Below are 20,955 nucleotides of genomic sequence, written 5' to 3'. Positions count from 1 at the left end.
TAGTTTGGTGAACATCAGTGATGGACCAGGGAAAAAAGTAAGAGGAAAGGTCTCACTGCAGTCTGTGTAGGAGCCTGTTCACCCAACAGTTTAATGTTCTTGTCAGAAAGGATTTCTTTAGCCTGTGTGAAGAACTGTGTGTCTACTTTCTCCTTCTTTTAAAGGCTATTTCTTTCATAAGAAGAGGTAGGGGAAACCATGTGCAAGGAAGGGGTGGCTGTGCCTTCCTGAGGAGCACAGGGGAGCAGCCCTCAGGCTGCAGAGTGGGAGGGTGGAGGGAAGAGAAGGAAACACAGTGAAGATCTGGAGCTCCAGTCCTCACTGTGATGGCTAAAGCCATCCTGGGGACCAGGCATCTGTGCAGAGGTTGCTACAGCTTGGGAAATCAAGCCAGAGAGTAAGGACTCACCCAGCAAGGACACTGAACAATGGGACCATGCTTTGCATAGCCTTCACCTTTCTTGCTGCTGGACTTAGTCACTGGAGGTTGCTCAGTACTGTCTGGCTTTCCCACATTGAAAAACCTTTTGGTCTTTCTTGGAAAATTCACTTTATGGAATAGGTTCGGGCAAATCCACCTCAAAGCTATAGTGTACTGGGTCTAGCTGGGGTGGAGCTGACAACATCTAGCTAACTTGGAGCCCCACCATGATATGTAGCAAGCTAGACGAGAGAATAACATCTGCGCTAGAGATTCACATTTTCTTGCTTAAATAGCTGATGCTTAAACAGACCAAAAGCCTGGCATGAAATATGTATACTTTCTAAAAGGCTAAAACAGGTGGATGAGGTCACAATTTTCTTTCTTTTCCCCCTTATATTGGGTTTGTGTGGCAAGGCTTTGGTAGCGGGTTGGGGGTACAGTGGTGGCTTCTGTAAGAAGCTGCTAGAAGCTTCCCCCATGTCTGATGGAGCTAATGCCAGCCGGCTCTGAGATGGACCCGCCGCTGGCCAAGGCCGAGCCCATCAGTGCCAGTGGTGGCACCTCTGGGATGGTGTATTTAACAAGGGGACAAAAATCTGCCCAATAAAATTGCAGCCAAAGAGGGGAGTGAGATGATGTGAGAGGAACAGCCCTGCAGCCCCCCAGGCCAGTGCAGGAGGGGCAGGGGGGGCTCCAGGCACCGCAGCAGAGATTCCCCTGTAGCCCATGGTGAAGCCCCCGGTGGGGCAGGCTGTGCCCCCAGCCCATGGGGGTGAATGGGGGAGCAGATGTCCACCTGCAGCCTGTGGGGGACTCCAAGCTGGAGGATGGAGATGTGTCTAAAGGACGCTGTGACCCCATGGGCAGCCTGTGCTGGAGCAGCTCCTGGAAGGGCCTGCGGCCCCATGGAGAGAGGACTGGGGCAGGTTTGCTGGCCGGGCCTGTGACCCTGTGGGGGACCCATGATGGAGCGGTCTGTGAAGAACCGCAGCCTGTGGGAAGGACTCATGCTAGAGAAGTTAATGGGGAACTGTCTCCTGTGGGAGGGACCCCAGGCTGGAGCAGGGCAGAGGGTGAGGAGCTCCTGCCCTCAGGAGGAAGAAGCTGGCAGAGACGGCATCTGATGGACTAACCGTAGCCCCATTCCCCGTCCCCATGAACTACTGGGGGGAAGCAGGTAGAGAAATCGGGAGCAAAGTTGAGCCTGGGAAGTAAGGAGGGCTGGGGGGAAGGTATTTTAAGATTTGGTTTTATTTTGTACTATCCTACTCTGATTTGAATGGTAATGAATTAAACTAATTTCCCCAAGTCAAGTGTGTTTTGCCCCTGACGGTAATTGCTGGGCCATCTCCCTGTCCTTACCTCGACCCACCAGACGTGTGTTCCATTTTCTCCCCCCTGCCCAGCTGAGGAGGGGAGCGATGCAGCAGCTTTGGTGGGCACCTGGCGTCCAGCCAGGGTCAACCCACCACACCCCTCCACACCCCTTTGCAAAGTTTCTAAAGAATGTGGATAGTTTTTGTGGGGATAGCTGCTGCTTTGTGGAGGGACACTGCTTGGTTTTGCTTCATAACCCTGGTTGTGGCTGTCATGCAAAGCAAGGCAACTGATGAAGCAGAGCTGTGAGTCAGAGTGTGAAAGCTGAACAACTGCAACAGGAGGAGAATTTTCAGACCTGATGGATTTAAAGTTATTGGGGCATTTAAGTAATATTTTTTAATTTTAATTAGTTACTTTTGTAGTGCTCTAGTAAAGGGCAATGGCTGACTAATACTTTGGACAAAGGTTGCTTTTGTTGAAGACATGTTTTTTGGAAATAAAAACATACCGGTGTTAGATACATTTTTGAGACATTGACACTGTGCTGCTTGACCAATGTTGCTGGCATAGGCAGACTGCTGACCCCCTGCCCCCTGTCACGCTGCCCCTTGACCAAGAGTGGCACTGTGGGCAGGATGTCTTCCCCAGTATCCATGCGAGGTATGATCCTCTCAAATCACACTGCCATTGCTGAAGACAAGGGATGGTACGACTCTTACCCACATTCAAAAGGCATTTATGTGACTGGGTGTTGCTGCCAGGTGACCTAGACACCAAGTGTCCCTGGATGTCCACCAGAGCCATGGTATTGCTTGTGATGCCGTGTTTGCTATCAGTGATCGAATGAGTCACCGTATGGGCATGCCATTGACCATCTTTCCTGCTGCCTCAGTAAAGCTTTGTTTTATGATACGTTGTCAGACTCCATCACTGTTCAGATGACAGACACTCGGCAGATAATCTGAAAAAAACCATAGGGCAGTGTATTGGCATCAGAAACACAGGGAGATGTTGTGATGCCTGATGTGGCTTCTCCACTCCCCATCTGATTTCCAGTTGCCATGTCTTGATCATCTCAGTGCTGAAGAGCTGTAACCCCTCTTCCTCCATGGTAGCAGTAAAAATAACAGTAGGACTGGGACATATTTGCTCCATTTGATACCCTTCTTCACCTCCTGGCAGCAGCATTCCTAATATTTGTTCTCTGAAGAATCAATAGTTTAAAAACAGAAATTTAGGAAGGAAGGAGAAAAAAGGAACCTTCTGAGACCAGCTTTACTATAATTTTCGAAACCTGGTTTATTTTTAAAGTCTTTACTTTCCTGATGATATTATCACATTCTCCTTGTTGATTTCTTTAAGTGTATTTTAATATGATTGTAACTGACTTAACTCTGTTTTTGTTCATCTTCATCTCTTTCCTAGTGGAGTTTTTATACTGTGATTTGGCTTCCATGAAGTCTATACGGCAATTTGTGCAGCGGTTTAGAGCAAAGAGTTGTCCACTCCATGTCCTGGTGAATAATGGTGAGTTCTGTTTTTTTCTTCACATATCTGCCAGGGAAGATGTAACAAATGGGGCTCTCATCTATCATTTCGCATTTCAAATTGATTATCTGAACCATATGGCAGGTTACAATATGACTGCATTAACAGGGATGTCTTTCTAGGAGTTAAATTGCATTTTTTCAGAGTGAGTCAGCTGAGCAGACTGAACCATTCAGTGCCACCTTGACTTGTGATGCTATTGCAAGTCTTGTTCCTTTGCTGTGCTTTTTAGCACTAAAAATCATGTGACTGCACAAGAATCCAAGCATCCATAATTTAAAAAAAAAAAAAAAGGAAAGGAACCTGTTTTTTATGTCTGTAGAAATCCTGTCCTTTCACCTTTATTTACTTTCTTTTCCCTTATATTTTCCCTGTATGAGCACATTTGTTTACTGTGGCTGCCTGGTGAGCTGGGTTGGGGGATTAATCCATCTGAAATATAATCTAGCAAATTATCCAGCAACCTCAGAGCAGTCACTGCTTAGATCAAGGTGCTACTGGAAAGTTGTCCATGAAGCTGCATCCTCAGTGGTCAGAGAACAAATTAAAAGGACAATATTTGTCTTGCATTCATACAATTATCAAATGAATCTCATTACTTTTAGGGATTTTAACTTTTGTTATTCACATACTTGCCATCTAATTATGTTTTATAGCCACAGTATTTTTGGAAACCAGCCCATACAATAACTTTCCTCCAAAAACCTTGCATGCTATGCATGCACTTTCCTAAAGGGGAATTTTCACCTGTCTATTTAACTAGGGGAAAAACCCGCCAGCAACAATTTAGGTTTCTTTTAGAAGTTTTCTGCTGTTATATGCTGCTGTTCTTGTTTTCCCAATTATTTGCATGTGTTTTTATTAAGACATCCCAAAGAACATTTTCTTTTCCTGTGCACCCTTCAGTTCCAGCAAGGGCAAATGTACTGTAAATACATGAGTTTGTTACATTTGTTGATGACTTAAAGAGCTCTCAGTAACACAAGCAAATATTGCAATAAAAATTCAAGAGTTTTTTATTTCCTGATTGATATGAAACATTCATGAAATGTTTAATTAAATGTTCATTTTTATTTGATTAGTCAAAAAAGCCTGCAATTATTATTTTAATTGTACAATAATTAAAGTTAGTGGATATTTAATCGTGGTTACAAAATCTTTCCAGTTTTACATGTTTATTTTTAAAGATGCAGAGTACAAACTGTTACACAGATGTGAACAACATTATTTGAAAAAACAGCATTTTGTGGAAAAAAAAGGTTTTGAGATATATACACCTGTCAGACATCCTCTGCCCTCCATTGGTTTTCTGCACGAGCAAAGCCAGGACTGTGCAGCAGGAGCTTGGGGGCAGCTTGGGGGAAAAATGATGGGGCCGAAGCAACAGCATAGCTGAGAAGCCCTCCTGAATAAAGGATATCGTTCTACCCTAGCTGCTGCTGAAGCAGGATGGATGAAAACTGCAGCTAAGGATGTCTTTTCAGAAACAAAGTTATATGAAAACAGATTTCCTAACGTGCCTATTATGATACGAGACCAAAGAGTGTAAGCTCAAAACTTCTTTTAAGAAGCTCAAGACTAATATTTGCCTGAATCAGTTTATATTTTCACAACCTCCGAGAAAGACATTTGATTTCATTTACACTTGGTTACCAAATGCAACTGGCAAGAGAAATCTGTTGTTTGAGAATCCTGTTAGTAACTACAATTAAATGAGTGGTTCAGCTCCGCTTTTTGCTGAATCTTTAACAGAATCACAGAAGCAAACATGTCCAAGGCTGCTATAAAGACTCCTGTATAATTAGGTTAGTCTCCGACCATTACCTGGCAAGTCACCAGCCTTCACTTCTGAAAGCTCTTTCCCATGTTTGTTTCTTGGTTTTGTTTCCCCCCCCACCCCCCGATCTTTTTTGTTTGCTCTTGAAAATAATCTGTAGCATATAGTTTTGTTACTAGTTTCATAGTGAAAGCTCAAGTGATTTCTTGGTACACAAGAGGAAAATGAATAAAACCAAATGGAGGAGAAATGGCCTGATGCAAAAACTTTTCAACAACTTCTCTTGGATTTCCATCAGTGTTGAACTTATCCAAGACAAATGCTGATTTTCGGGCTAACTGGTAGGACTTTTCCCTTTCCCTTCCCCTTCATCTTTTTTTTTTTTTTTTTTGGTCACTGCTTTCACTGTAATGCAATGCACTAAAGAGGAAGGTTAAGTCCATCGTGGACTGCAGGGTTAGAGGCATTACTCACTAAAAAGCCTCATCACTGTGGCCAGCTCCACTGCCTTTGTGATGTGATACCCTGGACACAATCTTGTGTGCCTGGAAGAGGGCAATGCTTGCAATATTTAAATGTCTGATGGGAATGAGTTGTTGGGCATGTTGTCAGTGAGTGTGTATGCTTTCTGTCAGAAAAGTCCTTTGTCAATAGGAAGGCATTTTGCATGACCATTAGATGTGTTGCAGGACATCTCAAAATGACACTGCTGATTTTCTTATGTCTCAGTGTATGCATCTAGAATAGTAGGTTTCTTAGTATCACCTAGTACTTTCTTATTTCTTATAGATCTTGAAGCTGTGGTATTCTTGATATGATGAAATATTTTTATTTTCTAGAATATAGGGAAGAGCCTGTGGGCCAGGAATCTGAACAATGCATTTGTGAGCAGTCATATGCTTTTGAGTCTGACCCAAAGTCTGTTTGGGCTAATGGAAAGTCTCCATTAGGTTTTGGAAATCAGACTTCGCGTGGGTCCCATGACTTCTGCTGCATCAGACCATCAGCAACCTAATAAGAATTTTCTGCTCTATCTTCATAGAACCAAGTGTTTTATTGTCAAGGACTGTACCCTTTTATTACATTTACTGTAAAAATGCCAAGAACCGTTACATGGCATTTTTGCACACTATGTTAGTATTATTTAATTACTTTAAATCAAAATCTTTGAAATTGATTTATATAATCATGTCTATGCATTAGTGATCTTTCCACATCTTATTTCCATGAATATGTGTCCTGTATGTATGTGAAATCATATGATACTTGTTTTGGGCTTGTGTGAACTTATCAAAAAGTCAAACATTTCAGGATGAGTTGAGGAAAGTTCTAACGTTATGCAATAGTACAAAGTATGAAATTAACATTGAAATATTATTAAAGACAGATGATTTGGCATGAATTACTGTACTAGGTAAATAATCAATGTCTGATCCAAGATTGTTATGAAATCCAGCAGTTTTCTGGGTCACTGGTGATTTTTTTAAAAAATGTATCTCCATCACTTTCTCTCCATCACTTGCCTAGCTCAAGGATGCAGCTGGAAATTAAATTAAACTAAAATCCTCAGTTTCACAGTATTCTTCTAGAGTTAGGTGCCTAGGTCCCACAAAAATTCGGTAAGGTTTACGTATCCAATGAATTCAGACACTTTAAGAAGTCTTACGTGAACATTTAGGGCATTCAAAATGGAGATTAGGGGACTACAGTCACCTCCTCTTTTTTTTGTTATAGCTGATTTTAGCATATACATTTAACTTTCTAATTTCTAATTTAAAAGGAAAAATTTGGTTGAATGCACGCATTATTTCAGCTGACAAATAAAGGCCTGTTGTTCCATTGCTATGCTTTCTGCATCGGTAATGTGCATGCTCAGCTCTTGGCTTTTGAAATAAACAAAACATATTAAAGATGCAAATAGAGTATTACATAAACATTTTTTTAAAAATATAATGCTAGTGCTAAAAAGAAAAATGCTATGACACAGAAAAAAAATTTCTCTGTGTGTGTGTGGGTGGGTGGGTAGTATGCTACAGAGATGAACTATGAGCCACAGAAAGATGGATGCAGTACAGGCAGTTTAGAAAACTTAATCTGACAGAAGGTCAGAAGAATATGTCTTCTAGTCCACTAACTAGCAATTGGCTGCCAAGTTTTTTGTTTTATTTTTGAAGAGAACTGTGTCTTTGTACAGCTGAAAAGCATTTAGCAAATTACAGCATGTACACTAGTGTAATTATTTTATACTTTCATTAAAATGGTATTGCTGTAAAGGCACATTAGAAAATCTACTATCTTCCTGTGGTTGCAAAAGGGACAGGTAGTAAAACACTTCATAAAATTCCACAAGCAGTAGTTACTGTTCCATGCCAGAGAGTCACGGACTCAGTCATTTTCTCTGTGCTCTAGTAATGCTTATCAGCACCTTGTAATGTTTTTACTTATACATTGTTTACAGTACTTAATGATGTTAAAACCAAAAGAGCTAACACCAAAATCACATCTTTGATGATAACAGAATACCTATGGATACCAAACAAGCACAAGTTCACAATGGAACACCAACTTCCTTCTCTGTTGCAGTACATTGAGTGGTTTATGATTTGGGCTACAGGTTAGGAAAGGAGGGGCAGAAAATGACAAGGACATTTAGTATATCCTTTGGCATGCACACACACACGCACAGAGAAAAAGAAATTTCAGGATATTATTAGCCTATTGTAGACAGATTACAGTTAATATATTTCAGGTTGAAGCCTATGTAAGCCAATTTAAAATCAATATTTCTGAACTGCTGGCTTATTCAGATGTTCATATTTTGTATGTCGTGGATCATCTGAGAAACCTTATTCTTTTGAGAGAATGAAGTCTCTGTAAGCTTTCCTCTTTAGTTCTTAGGGCACAATAAAAGCTATGTCAGTAGGTAGGTATGTGAAATACATGCATTTCTTTGTGTTACTTACACACAGTCCAGCCATGTGCAGTCCAACCATAACCCTTCGCAGGGAGCCATTTGCATAGTCCCATGGATGCAGTCATGGTTGATCACATATTAGATTATTCTTGTGTTTGATTATTTGCAGGATGAGATCTTCAGAAGTGTGAGATTTGAGGGGTGGGAACGAGTGGATATATCAAATACAAACAATTTCATAGGCAGTTGCCTATTCACAGGCATGATTGATTACTTAGGTTTAACAATAGTTACAGTATCATAGTGGGATCTACGAAAAGATCCTGTCTCACTGGATTAGGTAAGAGCCAGCTCCCCTCCCTGCAGCAGCTGCAGGCTACACAGACTCTTAAGATGAAAAGAAGAGAAACCCCAGATAAGTGGAAATTCACTGGAGAAGGCCTTGAGGGAAAGTTAGTGAGGAGGATTGCTGTTGGCTCCAGTGGAATTTGGATTTCATCAAAAATAATGCTTCTCCTCCAGCCACGCATGAAGGCTGTGGTGAACTCAGGATCTGATATCTCATATGAATCTTGTTCCAGTGTCTTGCTTGCAGCATCATGTTTCATCTTTATCCTTCCTTGAAGACAAAGTAGATCAGTATGTAAGCAAAGCTGAAATTTAAATGGTATAGAAGAACAGGGAGAGAAAGAGGAGGACAAGCAGAAGAGCAAGTGACCCTTTACCCATATGCAATGGATGATAAATACTAGATATCATGGGAGAGCTGAGCCTTTTGGAGATGTTTCGTGCTGGAAAAGGTAATTTGAGGTGGTGCAGGAGATTGTCTTAAAATGGATATTCCTTGGAGGACAGAAAACTAGAAGATTCAGAAGGACACTAACACGTAGCATTAATGTGTTCTAAAATGAGAAGATACTCTCAGAGCCATATTTTTTGAAGACTGGTGCTGCATACTTAGATTTTTCAGAAGAGGTCATCTTTACAAGAGATGGAAAGGATGAGGATGATGGCTGATCACACACTGCTCTTCACAGGTGTTATGTGCCTTGGGTGCTGGAAGTAACTTGTCTGGGCACATGAGTCAGAGCACCATGATACTGCTGATGGTATCCAACCTAGCTTGTTTAGAGGAACCGAGGTTGTGCAATGCCAGCATCTACCTAGCACCCAGATTTTTGTCAGTGCTCATCAGCTAGAGCTTTTATTGTACTTCAATAGCGTTGTTGTCTGCCAGAATATGTATCCTATATAAAGATATAAAATTTCTTGTGATAGGTTTATTTTCTATTAGAAGAACTAATAAGTTAAAAGAGTGACTTTAGGCTACATCTGACTTTCAAACTGTAAGAATTTCATTCATGAAAATCCTGACTTTTCTTTGATACTATCTTTGTCTTTCTGATTATTTCCAAAGCTTTTTCTCTGTCTGTGATATCAAATGCTTTGTGAAAAGGGAAATATCTCAAGCTCCACATGCTGCAGGTTCTTGACCCATTTGCTTTTATGTCCTGAATGTGAATGTTTTATCAGTGGAAGACAGATAGAAAATTCAGCTGATGGATTAGGAAACCCAACCAGTTCTACTTAAGTGTGTGGAACATTTGCCACTGGCTTTTTTGAGAGGCTGGAGTGAGCCATGTTTTATTCTTACCTAATCCTTTCATACCTTTTAGGTAAAAATACTTTCTATACAAATTGCAAAACAAGGTATTTTACTTCTAAGAGAGCTTCCTATTGAGTTTGAAAGCTGTGACTGACTTTCCTATTTTCTGATTGTGAGTGGGATAACTCACCATTGTGCCAACTCAAACAAACAGCTACTGAGCATGGTTTTGGGAAACGAAGCTTTTTTTTTTTTTCCAGCCAGACCCAATTATGAATGCTCTGACTTATTTTAGTGTAAAAACAAAACCTCAGTTATGGATTGTATATTCTTTTTTTAACCGACACATTTTCCAAGGAACTAGCTTGTGCTTTCTGTGTTTGCTATATAGCAGTGTGACACTGAATCAGAAAATTAGTCTGTTCTTAAGACGGTATTGCAGCCTGTTCAGTCTTCTGTTCAACCTGTGAAGATTTGGTTGTTCTCACAGTCCTTGAATGTGGATTGTCTGTATTTTTTTCATTTTTTTTCTTCTTTTTTTCTTCATCTACTGATGAACTAAGAGCTTGTCTTTGCTGGAAAGATGCACTGCTTTATCTTCTTTTGCATAGCTAATACAGTCCACTTCTCCCTTGTGGGCATTATAGGTGGGTCTGGGAGCACTAGCAGTAGACATTACTCAATTTTCAGTTCCTCACTAGTTAGCCAAACTTTTAATGTTCGGGCTAAGAGTTTCTTTGCCAAGTATTTGCCTTAGGCTAATTTATTTGTATTTGTTTTTTTGTAATTCCAGATGAAAGAGTTTATCTGTTTCCAACAATGATAAGAAAAACATCTTAGGGTTTCTTTAATTGAAAAAATGACGGCAAGTTTCTATAAGAAAATCTCTGGTGTTATCATGGTTTGGAATGGGGACTGGAATGCAGGCAAGATACTGGCTTTTTGTCAGAGGCGGTTGCATCTTTTGCCACCCATGGAATATTCCCATGATGGGTCAAGTCAGAAGCCTGTAAGCATTGCAGTTTAAAAGGCAACTTTTACTTTTTTATTGCTAAAGGTTTTGCCTGTACCAAGCATGTCCTGAGTCAAGACTGAGCAGGTCTTTCTGCTGGAATCACAGTGCCGAGCTGTGGTGTGAAGTACTATGTGCTGGCATATGCACTGTCACTGAGGCTCACACCAGCATCCTGTCTGCTCCCTGTGGCTGCCTCTGAGCTGTGGCTCACATCAGGCTCCTTCTGGTCTTTCCACTGTCCAGACTAGGGGCCTGGGTCCTCCGTGATCTGTGTGACAAGTTTCTGTGCCATGAAAAGCAGACTATGGGGTTGGGAGAGGTGGATGGCAGGTGATGGGTGCCTAGCTTCTACCTTGACATAGAGTTGGAAAATGACTGTGGAGCTGGGACATGTTTTCAGCACACTTACAACCTAAATGTCTTGCCAGACATGGGTGGTGAGCTGATGTAGCTGGTGACCTCAGTTGGCCAGTGACCACATCTCTCTGGAAGTGCTGGCCCTTGTGTTTTTAGGCACAATGACAAAACCTGTAGTGTGGAATGGGAAGAAGTCTGGTATGAATGGAGATGGGACAAGACCATAACCCCCAAGAGAGGTATATCTATACAAGAAACCTGGCTGTGGAGAACTGAAATAGAAGAGAGGCAGTTAAGGCTGGGCTTTTATAAGGGAGAGAAAGCAGAAGATGGAGCTGATGGTGGGGAACAGGACTGTCTGGTGGGAATCATTAGGATGGTGGAAAACTTGATGGCTATACATTTGAGTTTGCTGGCTGAAAGACTTTTAAATGGAATCAAACTATGAATGTAGCGTATGTTCTTGTTCAACATCAGGGAATTCAGAAGAGAGCAAGTATGGGAGGAGGGAGCTGGGGTGGGTAGTGAGGATGAAGAGGGTCATTAGATATGTCTGAACTGCAGGAGAGGTCTGAGTCAGAGTTTGCAAGTGCTTAGACACCTCATTTTTCATGAGGATTGCATCCTTTTCTCAAGGACTACAGTCTCTTCTGTGCACAAACTGATTGAGCCCTTCCTTGCAGTGAGGGAGTTCTTGACTGATCTCTTTTTTGTGAGTTTACTGATGTTTAACAGTGATGCGAATTATCCCCCCTGGTGGGGACGTGATTGGAACCTCTCTCTTCTGTTTGGCTGCCAAGTTTGAAATAACTTGTAAAAATTAATTCTCAGCTATCCCTGTGTCACAACTGGTTGACACTGAAGAGGGAATGGGCAAGCTGGTGGGAGCCTTAGAGACATGGATCATGGCCCCATAAGGAAACCAGCTTCAGGAGCGAGCGAAGGGCGAGCCAGACGTGTGACTGGCAGATGCCTGCAGGATGCAGGGTGAGATCTGTGAGATACAGACACAAAGGAACTAGAGTGGCTGGGTAAGAAAATAAGGCAGAACAAACTGTTCGAAGGGAAGGAGAGAGGCAGATGAAGCTGATATGCCTGTCTGGGGCTGAGCCTCTCCCCTCTTTCCCGTGCACATGCTGTTCCTTGATAAGATCTGCGCTGGGTCACGCTGCTGGGTGTAAGGCAGGGAGGGGAGCGCAGCCCAGCGCTTTGGCTGCGGAGCAGCATGGTGCCCTCAGCTTCGGCAGGGCTCTGCGTGTTGGCCTGCACGGGGAGCTGGGGGAGTTGTCAGAAAGCCAGCATGTGGAAAGAGCGATGGGTGGTGCAGAGCCCCTTGCAAGGGAACGGGGAGGCAGGAGCTAGTGGGAACTTGCTCAGTGCTGGAGCAGAAGCTCAGGCAGACTCCTGTGGAGGAGTTGTTCTGCAAAGAGGCAAGAGAGACCAAACCCTCTGGAGATGGCTCTCTTCTACAGCCTAAGGCTGAGTCCTGGTGCTGCCCTGCTCTTTATCAAACCTGTTTCCGTGGTGGCCAGTTGCCTCCAGGGAAGGTCCATTCAGAGGACACTGACCTGCCACTGATACCAGACAGGCTGACAGCAGATGTCATTGCATCTCCCCAAGGGTCAAATGCATTGGTGTGGACTTTACGTGTCATCGAGGTGTCATACCATGGGGTAAAATTCCTTCAGTTTCCTCTCAGACTGCATTAGAAACCTGCATATACATATATACAGAGCTGCAGAAGATACTAGGCAGTGCAAGAGCCTGAACTCCCTCTGGGGAGACAGAAAATAAGACCGTAGCATTGGAGAGCCATACTAAGCTTCTTTTGTGGTTTTGTGTTTTTCTTCTTAACTGTTTGGATTTTTGCCTTTTCAGCTTTTATATACTGTTAATCTAGCTTCTGTGTGTCATCCTGTCTTGAGTCAGAACACTTTACTGGGATACCAGTAGGTGCGGCGTACCAGTAGCACTGGGCTCTGGGATGTGTATGTAGCTCAGCAAGCAGTGTTTTGCAGCAGTGCTGTAAATTCACCTCTCCGCAGCCCAGACAAGGCATATCTGTAAAAAGCAGTTATGTGGACACAGTTGTGTCTCCAGTAGGCACTTCTGGGGACAATTCTAATAAGGCATTGCACCTTCTCATTGCTCACTAGCCAGGGGAGATGCACAGGACAGGCATATTCTGGGGCAGCATAGCCCAACTGAATGAAGTGGAACAAGCAATCTATTATAGGCAGCCTAGCCAGGGGATGCTGCTATACAGTTATAGAGATGTTCACTCCACTGTAGCTGTCTCTATTCAGAAGAGAAGTGGGCTCTACTATTTTATACATAGATGGATCCACCCATAGATCTTTTGGTGTATAGGTGTGCAGAGCAGAGCGATTTTGACACTCTGTTAAGTAACTCATGCGATGGAAAACACTGCTAAATGAACCAGCTATGCCAACGAGTACAAAGCCTATATGGAGAAAAGAATTACTGTCTCTATTAATTTTTCCCAGAACTTTTTCGGTACACTATGTGTCTCTTCCTTGTGAATAGCAAGAATTGGGTGAATGTGATTATATAGGTTCATCTACTGCTGTGAAGGTGTTACCTGTAAGTGTATGTGGCTGACATTTTGTGTCTGCCCAGTCTTTGGGTTGCTGGGGGTAAAAGGACCTGCATGTGGGGGCACTGCCTCCGAACCCTCTTCCGTGAGCCTGGCTGGGAAGGATGACATTTTGTTTTGCATGTGAAAAAGAGATTTAAAATCTTTCTTTTGTAGTGAGTTTGAGAGAACTACCTTTAAAACCCTCCAAGTAGCTCATGGTATATAAAGCCAGATGAGTGAAATACTTGTGTTTTTCAAACTATTAAAACATATTTTGTAATGGAGCTGAAAGATGTCTTTGCAGTGGGAGGTACAGGAATTACAGCAATGTTTACCATCATCTGCAGTACAAGCAGGCATGGTACAAATTCTCCTATGTTATACAATAAAAATATGGTATGCCTGGCCTGTAATATTTACAACTGTCATAAACTTTTTGGTAATGCTGTGTGCAGTATCAGATCCATTATGCTCTTAAAATTACATAAGACTAATTCATTAATGGATCCCAAACCAAGAGTTTCTTTAGAAACTTTTCTAGAAAATCATAATAAATGACTGTTTACAAAGACAGTTCTCTTGAGGTGTATTCATTCTTTGAGAGAAAAATATGACTATTGACTAGTCATAAAAGTAAAAAAGGATATATTTTTTTATTCTTAATAGCTGATGTGTATAATTTGAAGGTATTAACAATAAATGCGTAACTGCAGCACACTGGAACATATTCATCTATCTGTAAAAAGAACAGTTGTTCAGCATAGTTATGCAGCAAAATATTTTCCTTATTCTATTTCTGCTCTTGAAAATCACACATTGATGTTCCGTTTAGACAGTTTTCTGCATGCATACTGTCAGTCTTTTGCCTGAATATTCCAATAACAGCTAATGCAACTTACTTATTAATTTGTTTTCTAATGCCATGCTGGTATCAGTGACATTTTTAAAAAATAAACCTTCTGGAAACAATCTAGCTAAATCAGAGGGAAAAAAGTGTCAGAAAGTTGTATCAGAACTGAGGTGTTTGACATTAATGCTCTGTGTCCTGCCACTCCAAATTTCACATGCACTCCAAAAAAACTGAGGAAGCTTACTACTGATAATTAAAATCAGAAAGATGCTGAGTTGTATAGATTCCAACATCATTCTTAGTTTACAATGAAGAGGTAAGGTAAAAAAAAACAAACTAAACAAACAAACCCCAAAAGGCATTTTTAAATGTTTCAATAGTATTGGGTTAATGGAAAGAATTAAAAATAGAAGCAGCTTTTGTTCTTTGAGTTACTTTAGGGCCCTTGAGTAAAGCTGGTGATGTTTCTGGACAAAAGAAAATCAATAGCATGCCACTTTTAGTATCTACTGAATGTTAGGTAGTTAATAATTTAAAAAAGAGAGCTTGCTGCTACGCTTACAAGGTTTTCCCTTTTGTTAGAGAAGCAGCCAGGTTCAGTTGCCTGTCGGGTATTCCTTTGCATGCTCGCTCTCAGTGAGTTAAAATGCTTCTCCTCAAATAAGAGAAACTGCCCTCAGATTACAGGGCAAATTTTTTTGATAGCCTTGTTATGAACTGCCTTGAAGATGGGAGCCTTTAAAAAAAAAGTCTTTCAAAGGTGTTTTGGATTAATATTATTTGACCAGTTCTTGAAGACAAAAAGGAAATTGTAGTAGCAACAAATGCAAGCAGAAGTGATTGTGTCTGCTCAAAGGCTTTACCACAGTTTCTCAGAGGAAGCTCCTGAAGAATGAGCAAAATAATTTTCAGGAACGTCTGTCTTAACAGTTGTGCAGTGTTTGAGTGAAAATTTTTCCCATCTCCTGACCTGAGCCCAGACCTGTTTTTTGCTTCCAGGACATGCAGCACAGATGGTGGAGACTAATTGGGGTGGAGGGTAACACCTCTATGTGCTCCTTAAATCCCATGCCTCTCCAGAGGTCAAGGGGGCAGTTGTAGCACAGGCATCCTTGGGGCTGATGTGAGCAGTGACAGCCTCCCTAGGCTTACCTGCTGGTCATGATGCAAAGTTGAATGGCTTTAGCAGCCATCTACCGCACTTCTCTCCAGAGAAATTCCTCCATCCCGCCATCTGACTTAGCTAACAGAAGTGTGTGTGTGAATGGAGGGGTCCTATAGTGAGATCTGCAGCAGCCCTGGCAGATGCAGAAGCAGCAGTTGGGGTTCACATCAGCTTTGCTGTGCCAGGGCTGCTGGTTTATGTGGTTGCCTTCTCTTGGGCTTGCATTTTACCAGTGTTGCTGCAAATAGACCTCTTCAAAACTGCTTCCTCCTGCCTTTTTCACATGTCAGAGCTGGGGAGGGCAGGACATGGCCTCAGAAAGATGCAGATCATTTCCTTGTATCAGCCCTGGTGCTCAGAGATGCAGCAATCTGCATCCCATCTGCCCTCCAACACCTCGTGCTAATCTCACACTGCTAAAACTTGCACTGTAGCAAGCTGAGAGTTGGTCTGGGAGACTGGGGTTTTTTGTCCTTCCTGCCCTTTCCTTCTTCCCAGGAAAACAAGAAAAGGTTTCAGCAGGGCTTGTCTCATGTTTATGTCTGTCCATGACCTTCATACCAGCACTCAGACCCAGGCACTGCTCTGAATGTCATTTATATGCCAATGTGCAAACTACAGAGGAAGTGGAAATCTGTTTCCAGCTGCGAGCAGTTGCATCGCGCATCAGAGTAAGTGCTGCTGAGGAAGGAGAATACAATGGGACACCCGACCATACACCCTCTAATTTGTGTCTTCCCATTGTTAAAGCTGAGATTTGGCGTGCAGAGAAACCACACCCAGCAGCTGGGTTTTCCTGTCATTCTGAGGGATCTGGGATAGTGGCTGTAGGGACAGAGACACCAATCAGAGCTTTTGTAGAGCCCCATCTGGTAATTTATGTTGTGTTTCTTTCATCATACCATCAGAAAGCATCTCTCCTGTTCAGTCTTAACTTTTTGGTAGGCAGGTATGCTGTGTTACACCCAAACCTTTTGTTTGCTCTGTCATCTTCTTGTCTCTTCCCCCATGCTGCTTCTCCAGTTGCTCCATTAAGTAGTAGGCAGCCATAAGTGAACCACTATGGGTGCTGGCCATGCTAAAAAGATGCTGAAAATGCCTCCTCTTCAGTCCAAGCAGCAGTAACAAAGCAGAACTGTCAGGTGGCGGGACCCCCCAGAGAAGGAGTGGTGTAGATGCGCGGCATGTGCAATTTAAAATGGTCATTTAATATGCCATCATTGGGCTGACATCAAGAAATGAGATGTTAAAGACTTTAATGGACATGTGAAGTAGCACAAGGAACAAGCTGACATTCTCTCATGTCTGTGAGCAGAGGTGGCCTTTCTACTGTATCATATTCATGGGTAAGAAATTATGCTTGGTTCAAAATGACCAGTCCTACTCATAGAGGGAAGACGAATGGCCTGCAACATTATTCTCCGTGAACCACGTCCATCTACATTTAAATTACAAAGGTGAGGTCCACTTGTACAATAAATACATTTTAATAAAATAAGAATAATTTACAACAGGCAACTCCACGTTATAATTGAGAGGGATAGCTATCCCCCACACAGCCTCAGTACACAATATAATTTATGCATGAGCTCAGGATTCTCTGCAAGATGCTGAAATCAATGCTAACATTGCATGTTAGGGATGTGGATACTTATTTTAGGCAATGAGTTTGAAAATTGTGGTTTGTAGAAATGTATGCAAAAATATTGCCAAAATAAGCATTCAAAAACTCATTTCAAGATGCAGCTGCTTGTAAGCACAGTAATTAAGATATATTGGGTAAATTTACTACATCTTTTCTCAACCACACCAGTGAGATAGAAGTTGCAGATTTCAGAGGAAGACTCAACAGATCTTTAAACTCCAGCCAGGACTCAGCAGAAAGCCGTCTGGGAGAGCAGGTCTGCTGCTCAGCCTGGTCTTGTCTTCGCTGCTCTGAGCTCTTTGATGGAGGGAATGTTGTTGGGATCACCCAGCTCCCACCTATTGTAGATGGATTAACTATTATTGTGGATCTGCAGCATTACATTCTGGCATGCCAGCAATGGGTTAACTCAACTTTTAATGTCTTCAAAACACTTTTCACATATGAAGTCATTTATCCCCACAGTCCTGCAGGGAAGGAGGGAGGGAGGGAGTCAGTCTACCTGTTTTCTGGATAAAGGAACTGAAGTGGGGGTTTTGACATTTTTCTCTGCAGGAATCAATCAGTGTCTGCTTTACACTTCAGATGCCATCACCAATCACTCATTGCTCTACATGCCATGTTTACACTCTGCAGCAGGAGATCCATGCTCATTCTAGCTTGCTGCTTCTCTGAAATAAATCAACAGGCTTTACCTCTACTTTCTCCTCTAGCTGGGGTGATGCTGGTCCCTGAAAGGAAGACGGAGGATGGGTTTGAGGAGCACTTCGGCTTGAACTACTTGGGACACTTCCTGTTGACTAACCTCCTCTTGGACACGCTGAAGCAATCAGGAACGCACAGTCACAATGCTAGGATCATCACTGTCTCATCAGCCACCCATTACGTAGCCAAATTGCACCTGAGCGACTTACAAAGCAGGTACTGATCTGTTTTTTGGTATTGACTGATCTGTAGTAAGGGTGTGCAGATTAAACTCCAAGAGAATTGTTACTGAATACTGAATGTGCGGGTTTTTTTGTTGCCTTTTTTTTAAAACGCCGATTCTCAAGCCATTGCTTAATATCTTTCAGGCTTGAACAAAGCTTGCAGTCTTCAGTCAAAGATACAAATAATTTATAAGCTTGTGCACCAAGTCTTTTATTCTGAACCGTGAAAGCCTCGCTTTCCTTTCTGACGCTTTTACTGCAGTGACGGTTGTGGTGGAGAGCCTGGATTCAGTAACTGGGATGTTTTAAAGTGGCTTGGGTGAACGCTAATAGGCCTTTTCCTCAAGTGAATGCATGTGTAGAGGCCCTCGCCCTGCCCTCAGATGGGTGCAAAGGGATGCCTATGGCTGCAAGCTCCCTGCCTGCTGGGCATGGGGCTGCTGACTTTGCTCTGGGAGGACAACTAGCCCCACCGGCCCAGCTGCCTCACAGCTTTGCCCAGCCCACACGCTGCCTGCCGCTCCTTCCTCCCTGGCAGCTCTGCCCGCTGGCCTGCAGCTCCTGGCACAATGTCCTCCCTTCCCTCCATCTCTGGCCTCTCCCTTGTCCTGCGCTACTCCTGTCATCCCAGTCCCCCACCTTCTCCAGCTTCCCTCACCTGCCTCCCAGCGCTGGGCAGCATCATGCCCCCTGTCCCTGTGGTGCTTGCCCTCTCACAAGTCAGCCCGGCAATTCACTGCAAACACTGGAGCTCCCGCTTTCGTCTGTGTCACCCCTTGCGCTTCCCCAAGAGCTTACCGAGATCCAAGTGCACAGCCATCCTGGGTTTTTGACAGTGAAATGGGTTAAAATGTGTATCTGTATTCTGTGTGACTATTTTCGTTCAGAGAAACTGTGGGTGAATGTCTGAGGAATATTTCTAATGTTAGGAAGACATTGGATGAGGCGGATAAATATCTCTGGTGTCACACAGGAACCATGCAGAGTTGTTTAGTTAATTGAAGAATGGGCAGGATAACTGAGATAGATACATTTCAGAATTTCCCCATGCAGTCGTGTACGGCAACTGCGCACTTCCTAACAGGCTCAAACAGAACCTGTCTTCTGATGGGCTCCAGAGAGTTTCTGCCTGCACAGAGCCAGTCTGAGTTTTGTGTCATTTCCATGGTGAAATTCTGTTCCTGTCCTTTGACAGGGACTTCAGCACCTGTTCACAGCCACTTGGCCCGAGGTTGTATTTTGGAACAAAGACTGAAATTAGAGGGCTGGGCTCTTTCCACTGAAGACAATTTACGTATGAATGTTGCATTAAGCATGTCAAACTTTCTGTTTGACTTCTGATTGCCTACTACGGCATCAGTTTTATTACAAGTGCTTTGTTTAAATTTTGCAAGGTAGTCGAAGTTTAATCTCTTGCTTGTAAAACAACCACAGGAAATTACCCTTACTCTTCACTTGATGTATGTGTTCATTGTTTCTGATGGACATGTGCTGGATGGCACCATGCAAGGGGACTAAGAGGAGTGTAATTAGTATTTCTTCAGGCTAAAGTGCAGAATGCAAAGTTAAATGTGGCTGTTCTGTGTCTCTAGGTAACAGTGATTACAGAACTGTTTATAGAAGCATTGATTATAGAAAAGCCTTGTGCTGTGCCTCTTCAATTTAGGATCATCCTTACCTGTGATTCATCATTATTAACTCGTGTTTTAAAGGAACCAGAAATTATTATTAAGTCATATTTTACAGGAATCAGAAATGATTCAGTTAGGAAACCTATGATTGAGCACAAACATGACCAATCTGATGTAAAAAATAATAATATACCAGTGAGATTTACCTGCAGCTTTTGCACCAAACCCTGCTCTTTATATTTCAACTTTATTAGTGTAAGAAGAATTATAAAGGATGACAGGCTCTGTCTGATTTTGCCTGCTCTTTCCCACCTGGATGCTCGAATCGCTCAGGGGCAGCAGTGGCGCCTGCTTTCTGAGCACACAGGCACACGGGTGGGACCCAGAGGGGACTGTGGATTCAGCTCCAAATCTTTTCTTGGTTCAGGTCGAAGGAGATACTCCTCGGTTGTTGGTTTTTTTTTTTTTTTAGCTTAACTGCCGATAAGATGCCACTTGTGCAAATCGTTATCGCATAAACGGTGCTGCTAAAAACGGTGGGATTACTTCTGTGTTTGAGTGTGTGCCTACGGCATGAGTGGGTGGTTTGGCAGCCCTGTGGAGGACTGTTGTGGGGTACCGTGCGCAGGCATTGCCTACACCATAGGGCCTCAGAGACACCTTGTGATTCAGAGCAGCATTTTAGAGTTTTAATGGAGGCAGTAAAGACACCCATGGTAAGCACTGTGATATGATAGTGTTCCATGAATTGGCACAGTTTCCCGGTGATGCCATCCCTCATTTTTGCTGCTTGTGTGAATGGGAAATCTTTCTAAAAATTTAATATTGGCTTTTCCCTTATTTTAGTTGCAGTAGCTGGCCTTAATTAATTTCACAACTTGGGTCTATGTTCTGTGATTGGCTGGTAGTCCTAACCTTGCAGGAAGGCACCAAACCAATTTGGAGTCATTTCTTCACAGTGGAGAAAGGGGGCTTTACTCTGTGCTGGAAAAATCAACTGGTGGCAGCAGACTGTATTGTTTACCATATTCTTGTCCCAATATTCCTGGGTTTTGATTGGCCTAGTGTCCAAACTGGAGGTCACTGATCATGCAGAGGAGGCATTCATCGACCAAACATGACAGAGAAGTAAAGGCAGAAGCCTGTCTTGACACAAAGGTGACGGTAAACTGAGG

At 42.7% G+C, this 20,955-nt stretch overlaps 1 protein-coding gene across 1 annotated transcript in view; it reads left to right on the top strand.

Annotated features, from left to right (window-relative positions):
• DHRSX (dehydrogenase/reductase X-linked) overlaps positions 1–20,955 on the top strand; it is a 168,126-nt gene that overhangs the window by 102,999 nt on the left and 44,172 nt on the right. Inside the window, exons 4-5 of the mRNA XM_040584907.1 lie at positions 3,170–3,271; positions 17,934–18,141. Of these exons, the coding sequence (XP_040440841.1) occupies positions 3,170–3,271; positions 17,934–18,141 (310 nt within the window). The remainder of the gene's footprint in view (positions 1–3,169; positions 3,272–17,933; positions 18,142–20,955) is intronic.

Source organism: Falco naumanni, chromosome 2 (assembly GCF_017639655.2).
Source record: "Falco naumanni isolate bFalNau1 chromosome 2, bFalNau1.pat, whole genome shotgun sequence".
In the NCBI taxonomy this organism is placed as follows: Eukaryota; Metazoa; Chordata; class Aves; order Falconiformes; family Falconidae; genus Falco; species Falco naumanni.
This window is presented reverse-complemented; position numbering and strand designations above follow the sequence as displayed.